Source organism: Mustela nivalis (assembly GCF_964662115.1).
Source record: "Mustela nivalis genome assembly, chromosome: 6".
NCBI classification, from domain to species: domain Eukaryota; kingdom Metazoa; phylum Chordata; class Mammalia; order Carnivora; family Mustelidae; genus Mustela; species Mustela nivalis.
This window is the reverse complement of record NC_139025.1, coordinates 117623500-117639196: the sequence shown is the minus strand read 5'-3', so window position 1 is coordinate 117639196 and position 15697 is coordinate 117623500. Positions and strand designations below refer to the sequence as shown.

At 58.2% G+C, this 15697-nt stretch overlaps 1 protein-coding gene across 6 annotated transcripts in view; it reads right to left on the bottom strand.

The window, feature by feature from the left end:
* Positions 1-2614: 2614 nt before the first annotated feature.
* LINGO1 (leucine rich repeat and Ig domain containing 1) overlaps positions 2615-15697 on the bottom strand; it is a 190066-nt gene continuing 176983 nt past the window's right edge. For all 6 annotated transcript variants that reach the window (XM_082735962.1, XM_082735961.1, XM_082735960.1 and 3 more), the window contains one exon: positions 2615-5547. In XM_082735962.1, the coding sequence (XP_082592088.1) occupies positions 3691-5535 (1845 nt within the window). In that variant the 5' untranslated portion in view covers positions 5536-5547 and the 3' untranslated portion in view covers positions 2615-3690. The remainder of the gene's footprint in view (positions 5548-15697) is intronic.

The window sequence follows — 15697 nt, the reverse complement described above, 5'->3', positions numbered from 1 at the left end:
GTTCCAGACGGTCTGAGCTGCTCCCCTTCCTTATCCCTCATAAACCCTGACTCCAGGCCCTGAAAGGCTCAAGCCTCCCAGGACTCCTAACAGCAGCCAGGGTCTACATGGCTTCTCTGACCCCTTCTCCGTGGCTCGCTGTCACCTCTATCCCTGCAAACACACGCAGGTGGTGGCCTTGTCCTCCAGGGCCTCAGGGCATGGCCAGTCTTTCTGTCCTGGGCAAACAGCAGTGAGGGCCTGGGTCTGCTCCCATCCTCCCACACAGCCCCGAGGCCTTTGGCAGCAAATCAGAGGACATCACCAGGCTTGGCTTCTATCCCAGTCTCAACTGAAGCTCCAGCTCCCTGTTTCCCACTGTCCCCCATACAGTCCCTTTTCTTCCCCATTCCTGAGTTCACCTGCCACTTCCCTGCCTGTCTGTAAGGATGCCATGTAACAGTGCCGGTGATCCCTGCACAGCAAGCAGCTGTCACACCTGAGATAGAATTGGACCTGACCCCAAAGCCCTTGCCCATCCATCACTCTGCTGTGTGACTCGGAGTGAGTCACTTCCCCTCTCTGGGCCCCAGATTCTCACTGGTGAGGGGCACACCAGGGGTGGGGATGGGGGTGGCCGAGATCCGGGTGCTTGCTACAGTCTGACTTTGCAACATTCCCCCTCCATCGCACAGGGCTCTTGAGTTCATGACTATCTTCAATACATAGAGGTCCCACGCCTAGGAGGGGGCAATTCTAATACCCAGGCTTCCTTTGTGTGGGTCAACCCAACCTCCTGCCCTGGGGCATTCACAATCCCCCAAAAGAACTGTCTCCCCTATCTGAAAACAACCTCACAATTTTCTTGTGTCCTTGAAGTTCCTCAGAGGTCTGTTTCCTTCAAGGTAGCCAAGAAGAAATTGGCCCCTTGAACCTCTTGATCTTACCAGAAACTTGTGAAGTCCTAGGCATCTCAGAGGGGTAAGTAACAATCCCACAGGCTGGTTCCTGAGGGAGAACAGTGCCCACCAACGTATCTAGGGCTGGAGCCATGGACAACCTGTGAACCTGTCTCTCTGGAGGTAAGCAGGCCTATCAGCTTCCTGAAGCCTCACATGATACCACTGGCCTCTTGTTATGTACAAGCCATGCCCTTGCCCAAGGACTCCCCTTGCTTCTGTGCTCCCCAAAGTGGTGTCCTGTTAGGTGGGGGTCGCCAGGCCTGGCTCTGAGCAGCCCTCAGCCAGGCTTAGAAGTCTGTGGCTTGGGAGTCTAGACCTCCCAGGCCCTGGTTCTGAAACTTCGAAGCTGTGCGGCTTTGGATACGCTACCACCCTCTCTGGTCCTCAGTCTCTGCATCTGTACCAAAGTTTCCCTTGATAGTAACCACCACCACCACTGGCAGAGGACGTACTGGGCGTCGGGCACCACACCAAACAGATCCACCCGTGCTCCTTCGTTTAACGTCCTAACGACCAAAAGGAGTAAGATCATCTCTTTACGTGACAGATAAGCAGACCGAGGCTCAGAGGGGTTAAGTAACAATCCTGAACACTCGGTAAGTGCTAGAACAGGACCTCCAACCCAGATCTGAGCCCAAAGCTCAGAGCCTATAATCACATCTAGGCTGCTCCCCAGGGACCATCAACCTTTACCATACCAGCGTCCCCGAATCCAGTGGGAAGAGGCTCCTGTTTGTTCCGGGGGATAAAACCACAGTTCCGAGGGCTTGAGGTCTCCCCAGGGCCAAGGACAGCTGTGGGGTGGTTGCTGAGGGTGCAGGGGGGCAGGGCAACGTGACCCAGCTGCAAAGCTGCATCAGCAGGGAAGCAGGAGCAGAGCAGGCTCTCTGGACCCCTGCAGATGAGCGAGGGAGGGAGGGAGTGCCCCTCCATGCCCATCTGGGCTCGCCAGGCCCCCACCAGAGGCTTGCTTCAGAAGGTGCTACCCGGTCCGTGCCTGCTCAGGTTGGGCATGTGAGCCCTGGGAGGAGTCCCATTCGGAGACGCTACATTCTGGAAATCTCTGTCAAGGGCTGACTTCCCGAGGGCTTCCCCTCCACGTTCAGCTACGTCTGTGTCTGTCCATTCCTTCAACACCGGACCCTTTGACCTGAGGACTTCCAGGCAGCAGGCCTCACACCACCTCAGAGCTGAATCCAACAGGTCCCTGAGGAGAAAGAGGAACCGTGGAGGGGAGAAGCCAGGCCTGCCTGACCCCAGCGCCCTCATCTGTCCGACGGAGATGCTGGCCTTCCAAGCCAGGCCCCTCGGAGTCAGGGAGAGTTACAAGGCTACTGGACTGGCCCTTGGCACCTCTGTCATCTGGGGCAGCCCTTCCCAGGGCAGAGTGTGGAGTGGCTGGGTTTAGTGTGAGTGGGCAGGGTAGCTTCTGACCCTCCAGGTCAGTCTCAGTACAGGGGGCCCCATTCCCCAACCCACAACTCTCCAGAGTCTGGGCTAGGCTCAGCAAACAGTGCCAGCCTGGGCCGCAGCTCTAGCAGGAGCCTCTCTAAGTCCCTGGAGCGAGCGGCCCTTCCCGGCCTGCCCAGGGTCTGCCCCCAACCCTGACCCCATGGAGAGCCCTTCAGGAGCCCCCCCCCACGGTGAGATAATAATGACCATAATGAGAACAGTCACCCACACATGTGCACAGCGCTTTACAGGTTACAAAGTGTTTCACATACATCATCTCATCAATTCCTCACAACAGCCCTGTGAGGTAGGCAGGGCGGGGAGTCACGTTTTCCATTTGTACAATGTGGAGACTGAGGCCCAGAGAGGGTCAGCAACCTGTCTGAAGCCACACAGTAGGTCAGCGGCAGAGCTGGGACCAGAGGTTAGGCCTCAGTCCTGCCTCCAGCCCCTGGCTCTCTCCACCGACTATGCTGTCCTCCAGGAGGACCCCAGCCCCTGTCCAGAGTCTCAGCCACACACGAGCCAGGCCCCCGACCCCTGGCAGTAGCACTTCCTGGCATCTTGGCCAACAGCCTCCACCCCCATCAGGCAGCCCTATCTCTCCTCCACCTGCTACCTGCAAATGGCCAGCCCAGAGCCAGCCCGCACCTGCCTCCCCTGCCTACTCCTGTCAGCTGCCCGGGCAGGTGGGGCCGGAGCCTCCTTTCCTGTTTTCCTGAGTGATCCCTCCCCATAGGGGAAGAGAAGAGAAAGGAGGAAGAGGAGGAGAAAGGGGGGGTGGGGAGGAAGAGAAAAACAAGAAACTGAGTTGGAAGAGGGCCCTGGAGCAATCAGGACGTCAAAAGTTTGCATTCCGACTAGCTATAGGAAATAGTTTTTTTTCTCTTTTTATTATTTCAAGTTTTCATAAAAATCCATAATTATTGAAACCCAAGTTACAGAGGAAGTTCGTAACTTTTTTTTTTTTAATTGAATTATTGACTGTGCCACGTGTCGGTCTGTCGGCTTCCGACTCCAGTCTGTCAACGTGTGCCCCTGTGCAGGTGGGGTCCCCAGGCCTGGCCTGCGGAGGTCCTGGTAGGCAGAGGGCAAGTGGTGAGGGCCGGCGGAGGGGGCGGAGGAGGGGAGCCGCAGGGAACAGCGGTGTGTGTGTGTGTGTGTGTGTGTGTGTGTGTGTGTGTATGGAGGGCCTGGGCGGGGAGGGGAGGCGGGAAGGCCCAAGGAGGGAGCACAGCAGCCAGGCCCCTTCCCCTGCCCGGCCTGCCCCGGGGGTCCCTGCCCCCCTGCCCCATCCTCAGATCATCTTCATGTTGAACTTGCGGGGTGCATCAGCAGAGCTGATACCCGCGTCCGACTTGCGGGGCACGTACTCGATCTCGATGTTGTGCTTCGTGTTGCCCTTGCCCCGGCTCCAGAGGAACAGCAGCACCAGGCAGAAGAGGACGACGCCCAGGAAGGAGATGAAGCCCATGGTGGTGGCGATGATGAGGGTCTTGATGTCGAAGGGGAAAGGCACGGTGGCTCGGGTGCTGTTGGCCTCTCCCTCGCCCGGCTGGTTGGAGATGAAAGCGAAGGTCTTGTTGGGCTGATGGGGCCAGTCGGGCGAGTAGCTGCGCACGTGCAGGTGGGCGGGCATGGAGTCGTTGCCCCCAGCGTTGGCTGCAATGCACAGGTATGTGCCGTTGTCCTGCACCTGGGCGTAGCGCACCTCCAGCGTGCCGTCGGGAAAGACGGTGAGCCGCCCGTTGCTCTTGGCCGAGACCAGGTGCTTGCGGGGCGACAGCCAGAGGATGGCAGGTGGCGGGTCGCCATCCGCCCTGCACACAAACTGCACCGTGTGGCCCTCGTCCACGAACACCTGCTGGGCTTTGCGGTCCCGGATGCGGGCGCGGCGGCAGGTGAAGTAGTTGGGCAGAAGCACGTCAGGGAAGTCCTTGAATTCCTTGCCCTGGACGAACTCGGGAGTGGCACACGTGGGCTGCTGCCGGTTGAAGTTGAGCCGCCAGCGGCGCCGGAAGACCCACAGCAGCCGACAGTCACAGGCCAGCGGGTTGGAGTCCAGGATGAGCGTCTCCAGGTTACCCACCGAGTGGAAGGCCGACTCCTCCAGAGTCGTCAGCTGGTTGCCCGAGACGTTGAGCACACGCAGATAGTTGAGGCCGCGGAAGGCATAGGGCTCCACGACGGCCAGCTGCCCACCCACCAGCTGGAGCTCCTGCAGCCGCAGCAGCTCATGCAACATGGAGCCCTCGATGGCGCTGATGGGGTTGTAGGAGAGGTTGAGGAAGCGGAGATAGACCAGGTGGCGCACAGCCAGGTAGGGCACGGAGGTCAGGTTGCAGTGCGTGATGGACAGGGAGGTCAGGTTGAGGCCATAGAGGCAGTTGGGGGTCATGGTGTCCAGGTAGGGCCAGTGCGAGATCTCTAAGACCTTGAGCCGGTACAGCCTCTTGAAGGAGTAGTCCCGGATGGCATTGATGCTGAGATGCCGGAGCCGGAGGACAATAAGACTGTGCAGGTGTGACAGCGCCTCTGTGGGGATGGAGGTCAGGTTACACTTCTCCAGCGTCAGCCGCTCCAGGCTGTTGAGGCCGCTGAAGGCGCGGTGAGAGATGTAGACGAGGTCGTTGTCGCCCACCTCCAGCGACTTGAGGTTGTACAGGTCCTGGAACATGTAGTCCAGCAGGATGACGATCTTGTTCTCGCTGATGTCCAGCTTGGTCAGGTTGCTGAGGCCCGTGAACACGCCCAGCGGGATGAGCTTCAGCCGGTTGCTGCGCAGCCCCAGCGTCCGAAGGCTGAAGAGGTTGTTGAAGGCGCCAGGCTCCACGGCGCTCACGATGTTCTCGTTGAGCTCCAGCTCTTCCAGGTGCGGGAAGCTGGCGAACTCGTCCTGGTTGAGCGTCTTGATGCGGTTCTTGCCCAGGTCCAGCAGGCGGGTCTCGGTGGGGATGCCCTCGGGGACTGCCACGAAGCGTTTGCGGTGGCAGAGCACCGCGCGGTCCTGTGCCGAACACTCACAGCGTGGCGGGCAGCCGGTGGCTGAGCCTGACAGCACTGAGCCCAGGACCAGCAGGAGGATGGGCTGCCAGCAGGCCAGGAGGGGGCTGGGCATGCTCCTCGCGCCCCCCGCCAGCATCCTCTCGCTCACCTGCAGCCAGGAGCAAGCACAGGACAGAGGGCGTGGTTAGAGGATGGTGTTTGGGCCAGCCCCGAGCTGGGCCCTCCTGCCCTGTTTGGGGGGGAGGGGTCCCTGCCACAGGGCTGGGGAGGGTGTTGCCTGGGACCCCATGGTGAGGTCCAGATGCCTGGGCCAGAGAGCCTCCCACCACCCCATGCTGCGTCCTCCGTACAACTTACCCTGCCCAGAGCCCTCCCGGAGGAACTCCCCAGGATTACTGAGATTGGGGTGGGAGTGCACGGAAGGGGCATGGTCGTCTCAGAGGAGCCTGGTATGGGCACTCCAGGCGGTGTCCACCTCCTTTATATTTTATGTCTCGCAGGCAGGCACCCCGTACCCAGCCGCACACCCTGAGCCTCAGCTTCCCCTGGTGCTCATCAGGGATAAAGCCAGACCTGCTGAGTTGCCCTCAGGGCTCACACAGGGAATCAAAGGGGCTCAAAGGCTGAAGCCTCTGGGAACAGCCTGCGGAGGAGCGTGTCTGGTCCCCGGCTTGCCAGGCCAGGGCTCCAGAAGCTGCTGGGGGCCACCCTCAGCCTGAACTTCCCCAAGCCCCGACACCTCGGAACCCTCCTTGCCCGCACTGCAGCTAAGCCCCCAGCCCAAGAGCCCCGGGATATCAGCAAACCCAGTTTGTCATGAATCTGCTCCCCAGTGGGCTTTCCACGCGGAAAGTCCCAGAATGCTGGAATTCTGCCCTGATGCCTTGCCGTGGAGTCTCTCTGACTCTTCCTCCAGGTCTGCCGTGACCCACCCAGACTCCTGAGCCCAGGGCTCAGGGCCCAGTGAATGAGTGCTCCTGGTCTTGGCCCCTGCAGTTGTTTCTTCCCCTGCCTGTTGAAACCCCATCTTCACAGTCTGATTTAATGACCACTGCTCCAAGAAAATTTTTCTGACCGTTCCATGGGAGATGCGGGGAGATGAAGGACCACCAGACCTTGTCTCTCAGGATCTCGCTCCTCCTAGAGCCAGGGTTCTGGGCAGCTGCTGGTCTGAAGTGGGGGCCGTCAGGGTCCACCACGGGCCGCCGCAGGCTGGCAGCTGGAGACCCAGTCCCCACTGAGGCACTGACGATGCAAGGCTTGTTACAGCTGGGCCCTGAGAAACATGCAGGGTTTGGGTTCCCGTGACAAGGATAATGGCACCAGGAGAGGGGCCTGGCTTGAGCACAGGCTACAGGAGGTGTGCGGGAGCTAGCCCCTCCATGACTCTCTGCCAGCCGCCCTGAGAGGTGACTTGTTCCCATTTACGCCCAGACTGCCGCCCCATCTCCTCCGTCCCTCCTCCATTCCACTGCCTGGGAAACTGCCCCAGCAGGGCAAGGAGGGGGCTAAGAGGGCGAGTGTGGACTTCTCCAAACTCCTCAGGGTGGGCCAGATGGTTTTAAGGGGCTGAACCAGAGCCCGAGGATGGCTGCCTGTTCACATACTCCACTCGCATGGTGCCCGGGGGCGTTCTGTGCAGGAAGGAGAAGCCTAGGTGGGGAGGGTTCCCACATCTCTCCCTTAGCTCTCCCAGTCCCCCTTCTACACTGGTACAGAGCACCTGCTCTCAAGGTCACAGGTCTTATCACTCAGCACCCCTTCAGGCAACGGGGGCTCAAAGAGCTTGTGGCTCCAGCCTGCAGAGGGGGGTGGATGTGGGACCAGAGTTCTGCTCTGTGAGACAAGCCACACACCTTCCAGGGCTCCAGCAGTCTCTCCCAGGCCTGACAGGTGCTCCCTGGTTGGTGACAGACTAAGTGACTGATTAACCAGAGGGGGACCTGGGTGTCACTGACACGTTATGGAATCTTAGAGGTTTTGTTATCCCCAGCCGCTTTGTCCACAGCCCCCGCCTCTCTCTCATCCTCTCTCTAGACTCTGGTTCGTCCTCCCCCACCCCACCCCCACCAGGCCATTTTCCACAGTCACACACGCTCCAGTGACCCACCAGAAAAGCAAACATCCTGACAGGCGATCAATAAGTAATTGGGCCGGCAGCTGGGGCCGGCGCGGGTGTGAGGCTGGGGTGTGAGGCTGGGGACCTGGAGAGCCAAACAGGACTTGGGGCGCCCAGCTCAGACCTGGGCTGGTGGGCAAGGTGGGGGTTGCTGGAGAGGGGGCCGGGGACGGAGAGCGGGGGTGGCCAGGGTACAGCTCACCTGAGATGTTGGGAAACCCTCACACACACACACCAGAATGAGGCTTTCAAAGCCACCACCACCTTGCCTCACCAGACCCCCATCTGTATCTCCTACCAGCCTGCCTATTACATGTACCCACCCAGGTGTCCCTACCCGCCTTATCCTTCTGGAGACCTTTTCCAGCCTCCTGGCCCAGTGGCCTTTGTGACCTCCTTTCCCAAAGGCCACCTCCTCCATGAAGCCATCCGTAACCTACACAGTCAGAACTCATCTTTCTTCTGGAACAGCGAAGCATCTTACACTTACTAGTAGAGATATTTTGCGACTCCTGTACAGCACATGCCTGTAAAAATCACTTGAGCCAACTGACAGAAAATATTAGGTCATAAGTCGATAAAAAGATAAGGCAGGCCAGTAAGGGAAGACTACCACCCAGTCCGGCGTAATGACAAAAGGGGTGAGCTTCCTGACAACCTGAATGAAGAGGGAAATATGTTCCAAAGCCTCAGCACTTGCCACTGCACCTCTGTGTTCGATGCTGGGTCAGTCATGGCAGCTCCTGCCTCACAGAACAGCCCCCCGTGATGTTCTTGGACAGACAGAGCATACACAGGAGTTTTCTGCAGGGGTTGAGGGACCTCTGAGTGAGCAGTGAGAGACCTGGGGAATTCAAACCTGTTGATGGAAAAGCTGACTGGTATGGCCTCGCCTGGCTGCCCTCCGCCCCCCACCTCACCCTGACCCACTGCAGAACAAAAGGCAATGCACCCCAGGACCAACACAGCTTGAGGAGGGCACGGCCTGCAGACTGCCTCACCCCTCATCTTTTACATGTGGCTTTCCTGAAAGGAGGGGAAACTGAGGCCTGGAGAGTTTAAGAGGCCTGCCCAAGCCGGCACAGCAGGAGCACCACACACAGGCTGAGTCTCCCAGTCTAACCATCCCCCACCATGGGGTCCCTGTCATCTAGGGGCGGTGCCAGGGCTGTGTCTGCGGGGGACACCAGAGCTGCTGAGCGGGCAATGAGCTGTTCCTGCCTTTCCGGCACCGTGAATCCTGCTGGTTATTCCTGCAACTGCAAAGGATAAGTGTTTTATGCACTTTAATCAGCGTTTTGTTTCGAATCCCTGCCCCCTGAAGGGCTTTCCACAAGGGCAAGAGTTTAAAAATTGGACCAATAAATACAAAGGGAATAAACATCAAAGGCAGGCAGGTGGCCGCCTCCACCACCACACTCTCACTCCTGTGCCAGGCCCTAGCTGCTTGGTTCCGTTGCTCCCCACACCGGCCACACTGCTGTGTGACCTCAGGCAAGGCCTGCCCTCTCTGGTCTTCTTCCTCCAATGTGCAGTGAGGGGTGGATTCCAGGCCCCCTGAGAGAGCCCACAGCAGAAGTTGACTTCCTCCAGCTAGAAACTCAACATTCTCAAACCTGGTTAGGGGTGAAGAGGAGCGGGGTCTCGGGCTCCAAACTGTAGCTCCACTGGGGCTGGAAGGATCTATGAGAAAGACCTCACCATGGGCTGTGCCCTGTGGGGCTCAGGATGAGACAGGTGGCCGATGGGGACAGAAGGGACAGGGTATCCCCTGTGAGTGGACTTAGGGAGGGAGGCCAGGGGTCACTCCGTCTCAAAAGAGGTGTTTATTTTTTAACCATTTACACATGAGAACCCAGGCTTCCAAAAGGGAATTCATTTGCCTTCAGCCTAGGCACAAAATTAGAGGGGCAGCAGAGCTCCATTCCTCCTGGTCAGCTTGCATGCTTCGAGAGCTCCCAGCTGTGAATCCTTGTGGACACATGGTTGGCCAGCGGGGAGCATCAGGGCAGTGGGTGAGGGCCCAGAGCCCAAGGCAGGTACCTGTCCTCGGATAAGCAGGCACCCTGCCTCCCCAAACCCCACAAAAGCCTTTCCTCAACTGCGTGTGTTGGACACACTAAATTTTTCCTCTAGTGCCTGCTGCCACGGTCTCTGCTAGTGTCTCACCTAGTTCGGGTACAGCACGAAGGGTTAGTTATTTTAGGTTTACAGTATCGATATTTCATGGTGTTCCCACTCAGCATTCCGCAGGGAGCACAGGGCTCCCCAGCACACACAGGCGAGAGGTCCTGGGCAGGGAGGCACCCGCTGCCATGGCTGGGGGCCCAGGGCCTCTGGGGGGTAGCCCAGCTGTGGGACCTGAATGCCTGCAGTAGGCTGTTGCCCCATGTGGAAATGAGGCGTGCACCATCACGCCCTGTCTTGTCGGGCTCCGTGTCTGCAGCAGGGGAGAGTGAGGAGGGATGGCTGGCTTGAGGAGGGGGCCGAGGGGGTCTGCCTGCAGCCCTATCCAGCTCTGCCCACCCCCACCCCCGAAATAAGCTGGAGAGAGGAGGGTTGACAGAAATAGAGAAGAAAAGATACACAGCGGCGGGGGGGTGGGGGCGGGCACACAGGAAAGAAAAAAAGGGAGGAGGAGAGAGGCAGAGAAAACGGAGGAGAGAGATGGGTACCCGGGGCAGCAGGCCGGTAGGGGCGGCCCAGGTTGGGAGGCAGGGGGCAGAGAGGGAGTGAGCTTGGCCCGCAGACTCAAGTACCCACCATAGGGCCTGTTACCACATCCTGGCCTGGACCCATCCCATCCAGGAGGGCTGATTGCTCAGGAAGGGGAAGGCACTCCTGCAAGGTGACCAGGGAACAGGCAGAGTCCTCGTGACTTGCCCTGTCCCCAAGTCTCCACCTGCCTACCTGAGGTCCCTTCTTGGCCTTCAGTTCCAGGACATGGCGCCCCCCTACCCCCCCAACCCCCCGGGATCCCTTTCCTGAAATGAAGTGTGTCAGTGGCAGGGAGCGGGGTGGATGTGGGGATGGAGTGAGGTCTGCCTAGGAAGCCCTCTACAGTCACCCCAGGTCGGGGCCTTTCTCCCGCAGTGCCAGCTGGCTGCCCACCACAGGCCCAGAGACCTCCCACTCAGCTTGCAGAATCCAGCTCGAGAAGGGATCACCCCTCTGAATGCCCCCTCTGGATCTCTGAGGGGATCTGCTGTGTTTGCCTTGCTCCCTCGTCCCCGTCGGGGGGGGGTTTCACAGTTCCTGGGGCCTCCCCTTTGTGTCTCCCAAATTAGGAGCCCCCAGAGGAGGGCTGGGGATGATGGAACCATGCCCATCTTCAAAGGGGCAGGAGAGCCAGTCAAACCAAGGCTGGGCAGCTCCTGAGAACAGCCCCTCCTAGGCTAGGCTCTTCAGAGAGCTTCCTGGAGGAGGAGGAGGCATCCCCTGAGCTCAGGCTCCACAGGCCAAGAAGAGAAGGGGGGGGCATTGTTGAGGGACGGAATGGTGCAAACTAAGGTGTGTGTGAGGGGTGGGGTGGGGCGGGGTGGGAGCATCCAGGGACTTCTAATTGCTTCTCTTCAAATCCTGACCTGTTGGGGCTCCTTCTAAAGCTACTCCATTCTGGCTTTCCAGGGCTAATCCCTGCTGAGGTGTGAATGGCTGATAATGGTTGCAGGCGTGAACTGCTAATGGGGCAAACTCAGTCCCAGGCCAGCCTAATTGGGCCGGGGTTGCCTCCTGGCACAGGGAATGTGGGAGGGCAGAGAATCCTGAAAGGAAGGGTCGGGTGCTCTGGCTGGGCTCCCGCCAGAGAAATCCAGCCTGTATGGCCAGCGGGCGACAGCAGAGCAGCCTCGGCAGCCTCCGTCTGTCTCCTCCCCGGCTGCTCGGCCTGCCTTGGCCTGTCCTCTCCCTTGTCCTCTTCCTTCAGCTGCACACCCACCCCTCCCCCCACTGCCCCACAGACTGGGACAAAAAAATCAACCTGGAAGAAAATTGAGGTCATGTCCTTTGTCGTGTATAATTCTTTATTTTCCTCTTGCTCTTGGTTCTGGCAGAGTTGCTGGGGCCCTCAGGGCGTGTGTGTGTGTGTGTGTGTGTGTGTGTGTGTGTGTACATGCGTGTGTGCTGCACGCACAGGGGAGGGTGGCCCTTGTGGGTGTGTGGGTCTGCTGTCCCTCCTCTCACCATTCCACTGGCCCAGAGCCTCCATCGTGCTTGGAAACTCAAGCTTCTTTCCATAGTGCTCAGCTGGGCTCTTGGCCGCACCAGGTTCGAGGTTGCTGGCTGGGACCGGTGTGACTACCTGCCCACTCGCTGGGCAGCTGCCCCTATGGGGTCCTGGGAAAGCACCCACCCCATGCCTCTGAGGGTGGGATGCCCCTACCCACCCCACAGCCCACTCCACAGGAGCACAGCTGCTCTCAGGAGCTGCCGGCCTTCCGGCCAGCCCACAGCTCCAAGCCATTTTCAGGATAAATTATGAATTTTAATTGTCAAAGCATCTTAGTGTTTAAAGGCTTCTATATATAGGCTCTGGCCTCCAGGAGTGGCCAGCTTGGTATGGCTGGGGTAGGGCAAGGCCCAGAGGAAGCCACATCTCAGGGAGCAAAGGGCACTGGGCCCACAGGTCCCACGCCAAGGCTCCAGTCGGGGCTCACTGCACACCTGCCCTGCTGTGTGACCTTGGGTGAACCCTGGACCACTCTGGGGCCTGATGGCCCCTCCACAGTCTTGTTCTGAGGGAAGAGTCCAGCTGGAAAGCTAGGAGCTGTCCTGGGAAGGGTGGAAGGGAGCCAACGGTTCTAGGAAAGTTCCTTATTGTCTGTGCTGAGCCCACCCGAGGAGAAAGCATCCCTCCTTGGCTTGGAGCTGTCCCAGAATTGAGGAGGGCTAGGCAAGCACCCATACGGTGACCTGAGGAGGTTCAAGGAAAACCCATGCCCCTACCCACTACCTCTCCCTTCCCACCTTTCGCGGGCTCCTAAACACCACCCCAGGCTCACAAGGACAAGAAGAAACCGCTGAAGGTCTCTGGCTTCATCTGCCACCCAGGCCATCTTGGGAGGTGCCTGGCAGATCCCCTCTTCCCTTCCTGGCTGGCCCAGTCCTCAGGGTTCCTCTGTCTTGGGAACAGCTTAGGTAGGCCCATCTCGGGCTCTGGAGGCGGGGACACCAGCCAACCCCTACCCTGGTAGGCCATCAGCCTTGAGCCTGAAAGAAGAGGAGCTCATGGCCTCAGAGGCCCAGGGCAGGGAGCAGGCAGCAGTGAAACCAGCAGGGGCGCTGGAAGGCCCGAGACTTGATCAACAGGATGAAGACAAGAGCCTTTCATGTGCCAGGCATGATTCTGAGCAGTTTACATACAAAACTTTATCTCTCCCACCACAGCGTGTGGAGGTAGGTTGTGTCATTATTTCCATTTTGCAGATAGAAAATAGAGAAGCACAGGGCGCCTGGGTGGCTCAGTGGGTTAAGCCGCTGCCTTTGGCTTAGGTAGGCCCAGAGGAAGCCACATCTCAGGGAGCAAAGGGCACTGGGCCCACAGGTCCCACGCCAAGGCTCCAGTCGGGGCTCACTGCACACCTGCCCTGCTGTGTGACCTTGGGTGAAGAGAAGCTTTGGGTCAAGAGAAGCTTTGCGTTACTAATGCCTCAAAAAGGTAAAAAGATTGAAAAACAATGATCTCAGGGTCCTGGGATCTAGTCCCGCATCAGGCTCTCTGCTCAGCAGGGAGCCTGCTTCCCTCTCTCTCTCTCTGCCTGCCTCTCCATCTACTTGTGATTTCTCTCTGTCAAATAAATAAATAAAATCTTTAAAAAAAAAAATAGAGAAGCACAAAACGAAAAAGGTTCTGTAAGTTGCTCAATCAAGGTCACAAAGAGGTTCTGTAACTTGCTCAAGGTCACATGGCGAGTAGGCTATGAACTCAAACATGAGCTTCTTTCCTCTTCACAACAATCTTATTAGGTTGGTACTATGATCCCCGTTTTACAGATGAAAAAACGGAGGCACAGAGAGGTAGGGCAGCCTGCCATGAATCACACAGTGATGGACTGCAGGATGGGATGGGACTTGGTGGCTTAACCTGAGGCTGTCTGACCGCTCCTGCAGACTATGCTGCCTTTCTCTGATTCAGTTTCAAGGGCCTGCTGAGCTGTAGGACTGTGTGGGCAAGTGGCTTCCTGTCTCAAGGCTCAAAACTCCTCAGGGAAGGGGAGGCCAGTACCCTCTAGGGGCTGGGGGCAGAGAGTTCAAAGAGAAGGAAGAAAAGAGATATTTGGATCGAACACACAGAGTGCTTTGGGAATGACCCCAGCAACCCTCACCATGTACCTACTTCGTGGATGAGGACACTGAGGCTCAAGACACTAGTTTACCTCCCCACAGTTCCCGAGATTGTCTCACTCCAGAGGCCCGGTAACCCTAGAGACACCCCCCCCACACACAGGTGAGGGAAGTGAGGCCTGAGAGCATCAGGGACTTGTCCTAGGTCCAACGGCATCTCAGGGCCACGGCCTCAGAAGAACCCAACCTCCACCCCTCTTCTCTCCCCAGCGTAGCGCCAGGACCCTGCAGTAGGGGTAGATCAGGGTCAAGAGAAGCTTTGCGTTACTAATGCCTCAAAAAGGTAAAAAGATTGAAAAACAACCCCCAGTACATCCCAAACCAAGGTCCAGTGAGTTTTTTGAGAGCATGGGCAAGCTATAAATAAAAATGCCTTTCTACCACCACTGACTATTCAAAGTGCTCTCTGCTCCAGTGAATCTTGGCCAACCCCTCACCAAAACCCATTTTTCCAACCTGTACACCGAGATCAAACCAAGAGGCAGCGAGCCCCTCTGCACAGATGGGGCTGGGGAGTGCTCTGTTCTGCTCAGGAACTGAGGACCCCTTCGCCCGGCTGGATGCTCATGAGAGGCCCAGGCTTGGGCATAGGCAAACCTCTAAGAGGTGTCCCAAGGCATAGAGGGCAAAGAGCCTGGTGCAGCCCAAGAGGGTGGCATCAAAATGCACGGGAGGCCCAATTCAGCTCAGTGTGAGGACTCAAATGGAAGACCAGACAGCCCAGGATGGAAGACCTGGCTACGTAGCAGTGGGTGAGTAGTGACAAAAGCAACTCGGGACACCAATGGGAAAGCCCTCTGCTCCCATACGCACCTCAGCAGCCCCTCTCAGCTCTGAGACACCCCCATCCCACACCCACGTAAAGGGACTTGAGATGGCCACTCCCCCACGCCCCCAAGCTCCTCCTGGGGCTGGGTCGGGCAGAGGAAGCCTGCAGGCCCACGGGCCCCGCCCCCTCCCAGAGCCACAGGCAGGTTCTCTGTAGAGCGGAGCAGAGAGAGATTAATTCCCTGAAAGGGGGAAAAAATAGAAAAACACACACACACACCACACACCCTAATAACATGTAATAAGAGGTTGGAGACAAGGAACAATGCCCTGGTAATGTCACCCTGGCGGCAATCAATTTGGGTGTCACATGAAATAGGCATAATTATTCCGCCAGCCCTGTTGCTCGTCTCTAACCAGCTCCAGGGGCCCAGGTCCGGGAGGGGAGAGCGGCCCCAGAATCAATCCTTGGGGCACCAGGCTGGCGGAGGGAGCGGCTCCAAATCACCTCACCAGCACTGAGCTTCTCGGCCTCTGTGAGGACACAGGGGGCTTGAGGGCCCCCTGAGGGGAACTTGCTGCCGCCCAGGAGCCACCTTGCTCAGCATCCCCCTCATTCTCTCCGTGGGCAAGAGCAATCAGGGAGGACTCCCCAAGGAGATGGGAATGAAGGAAGAACAAAGATACCTTTTTTCATCCAGATTTGGTTTCCAGCTCACCAAACTCTTATGAAGTACTCCCCAGTGCCTAACGCCAGGCCAGACCCCAGGGTGTGGAGAAAGGGTTTTCAGGGGGGACAATCACTCTCCCTCTGCCAAGCCAGGACTGCCCCTGCCCATCCTCGGGGTGAACACAGAGCCCCCTGGGGTCCTGTGCTGGACTTAAGCTCTCTTTGCTCCTCCTTCACCCCACCCCCATTCCCTGGGGAGTCCTTCTGAGTGCCCTTACCCATCCCTGAGCCCAGAGCTTATAGAGACAGCAGCCCCACTAACTGGGGAACTCTGAGGGACAAAGGGGAAAATCGCTCCCTAAGCACCTGTTACACATTGGCTACAGACCATCTCGGCCC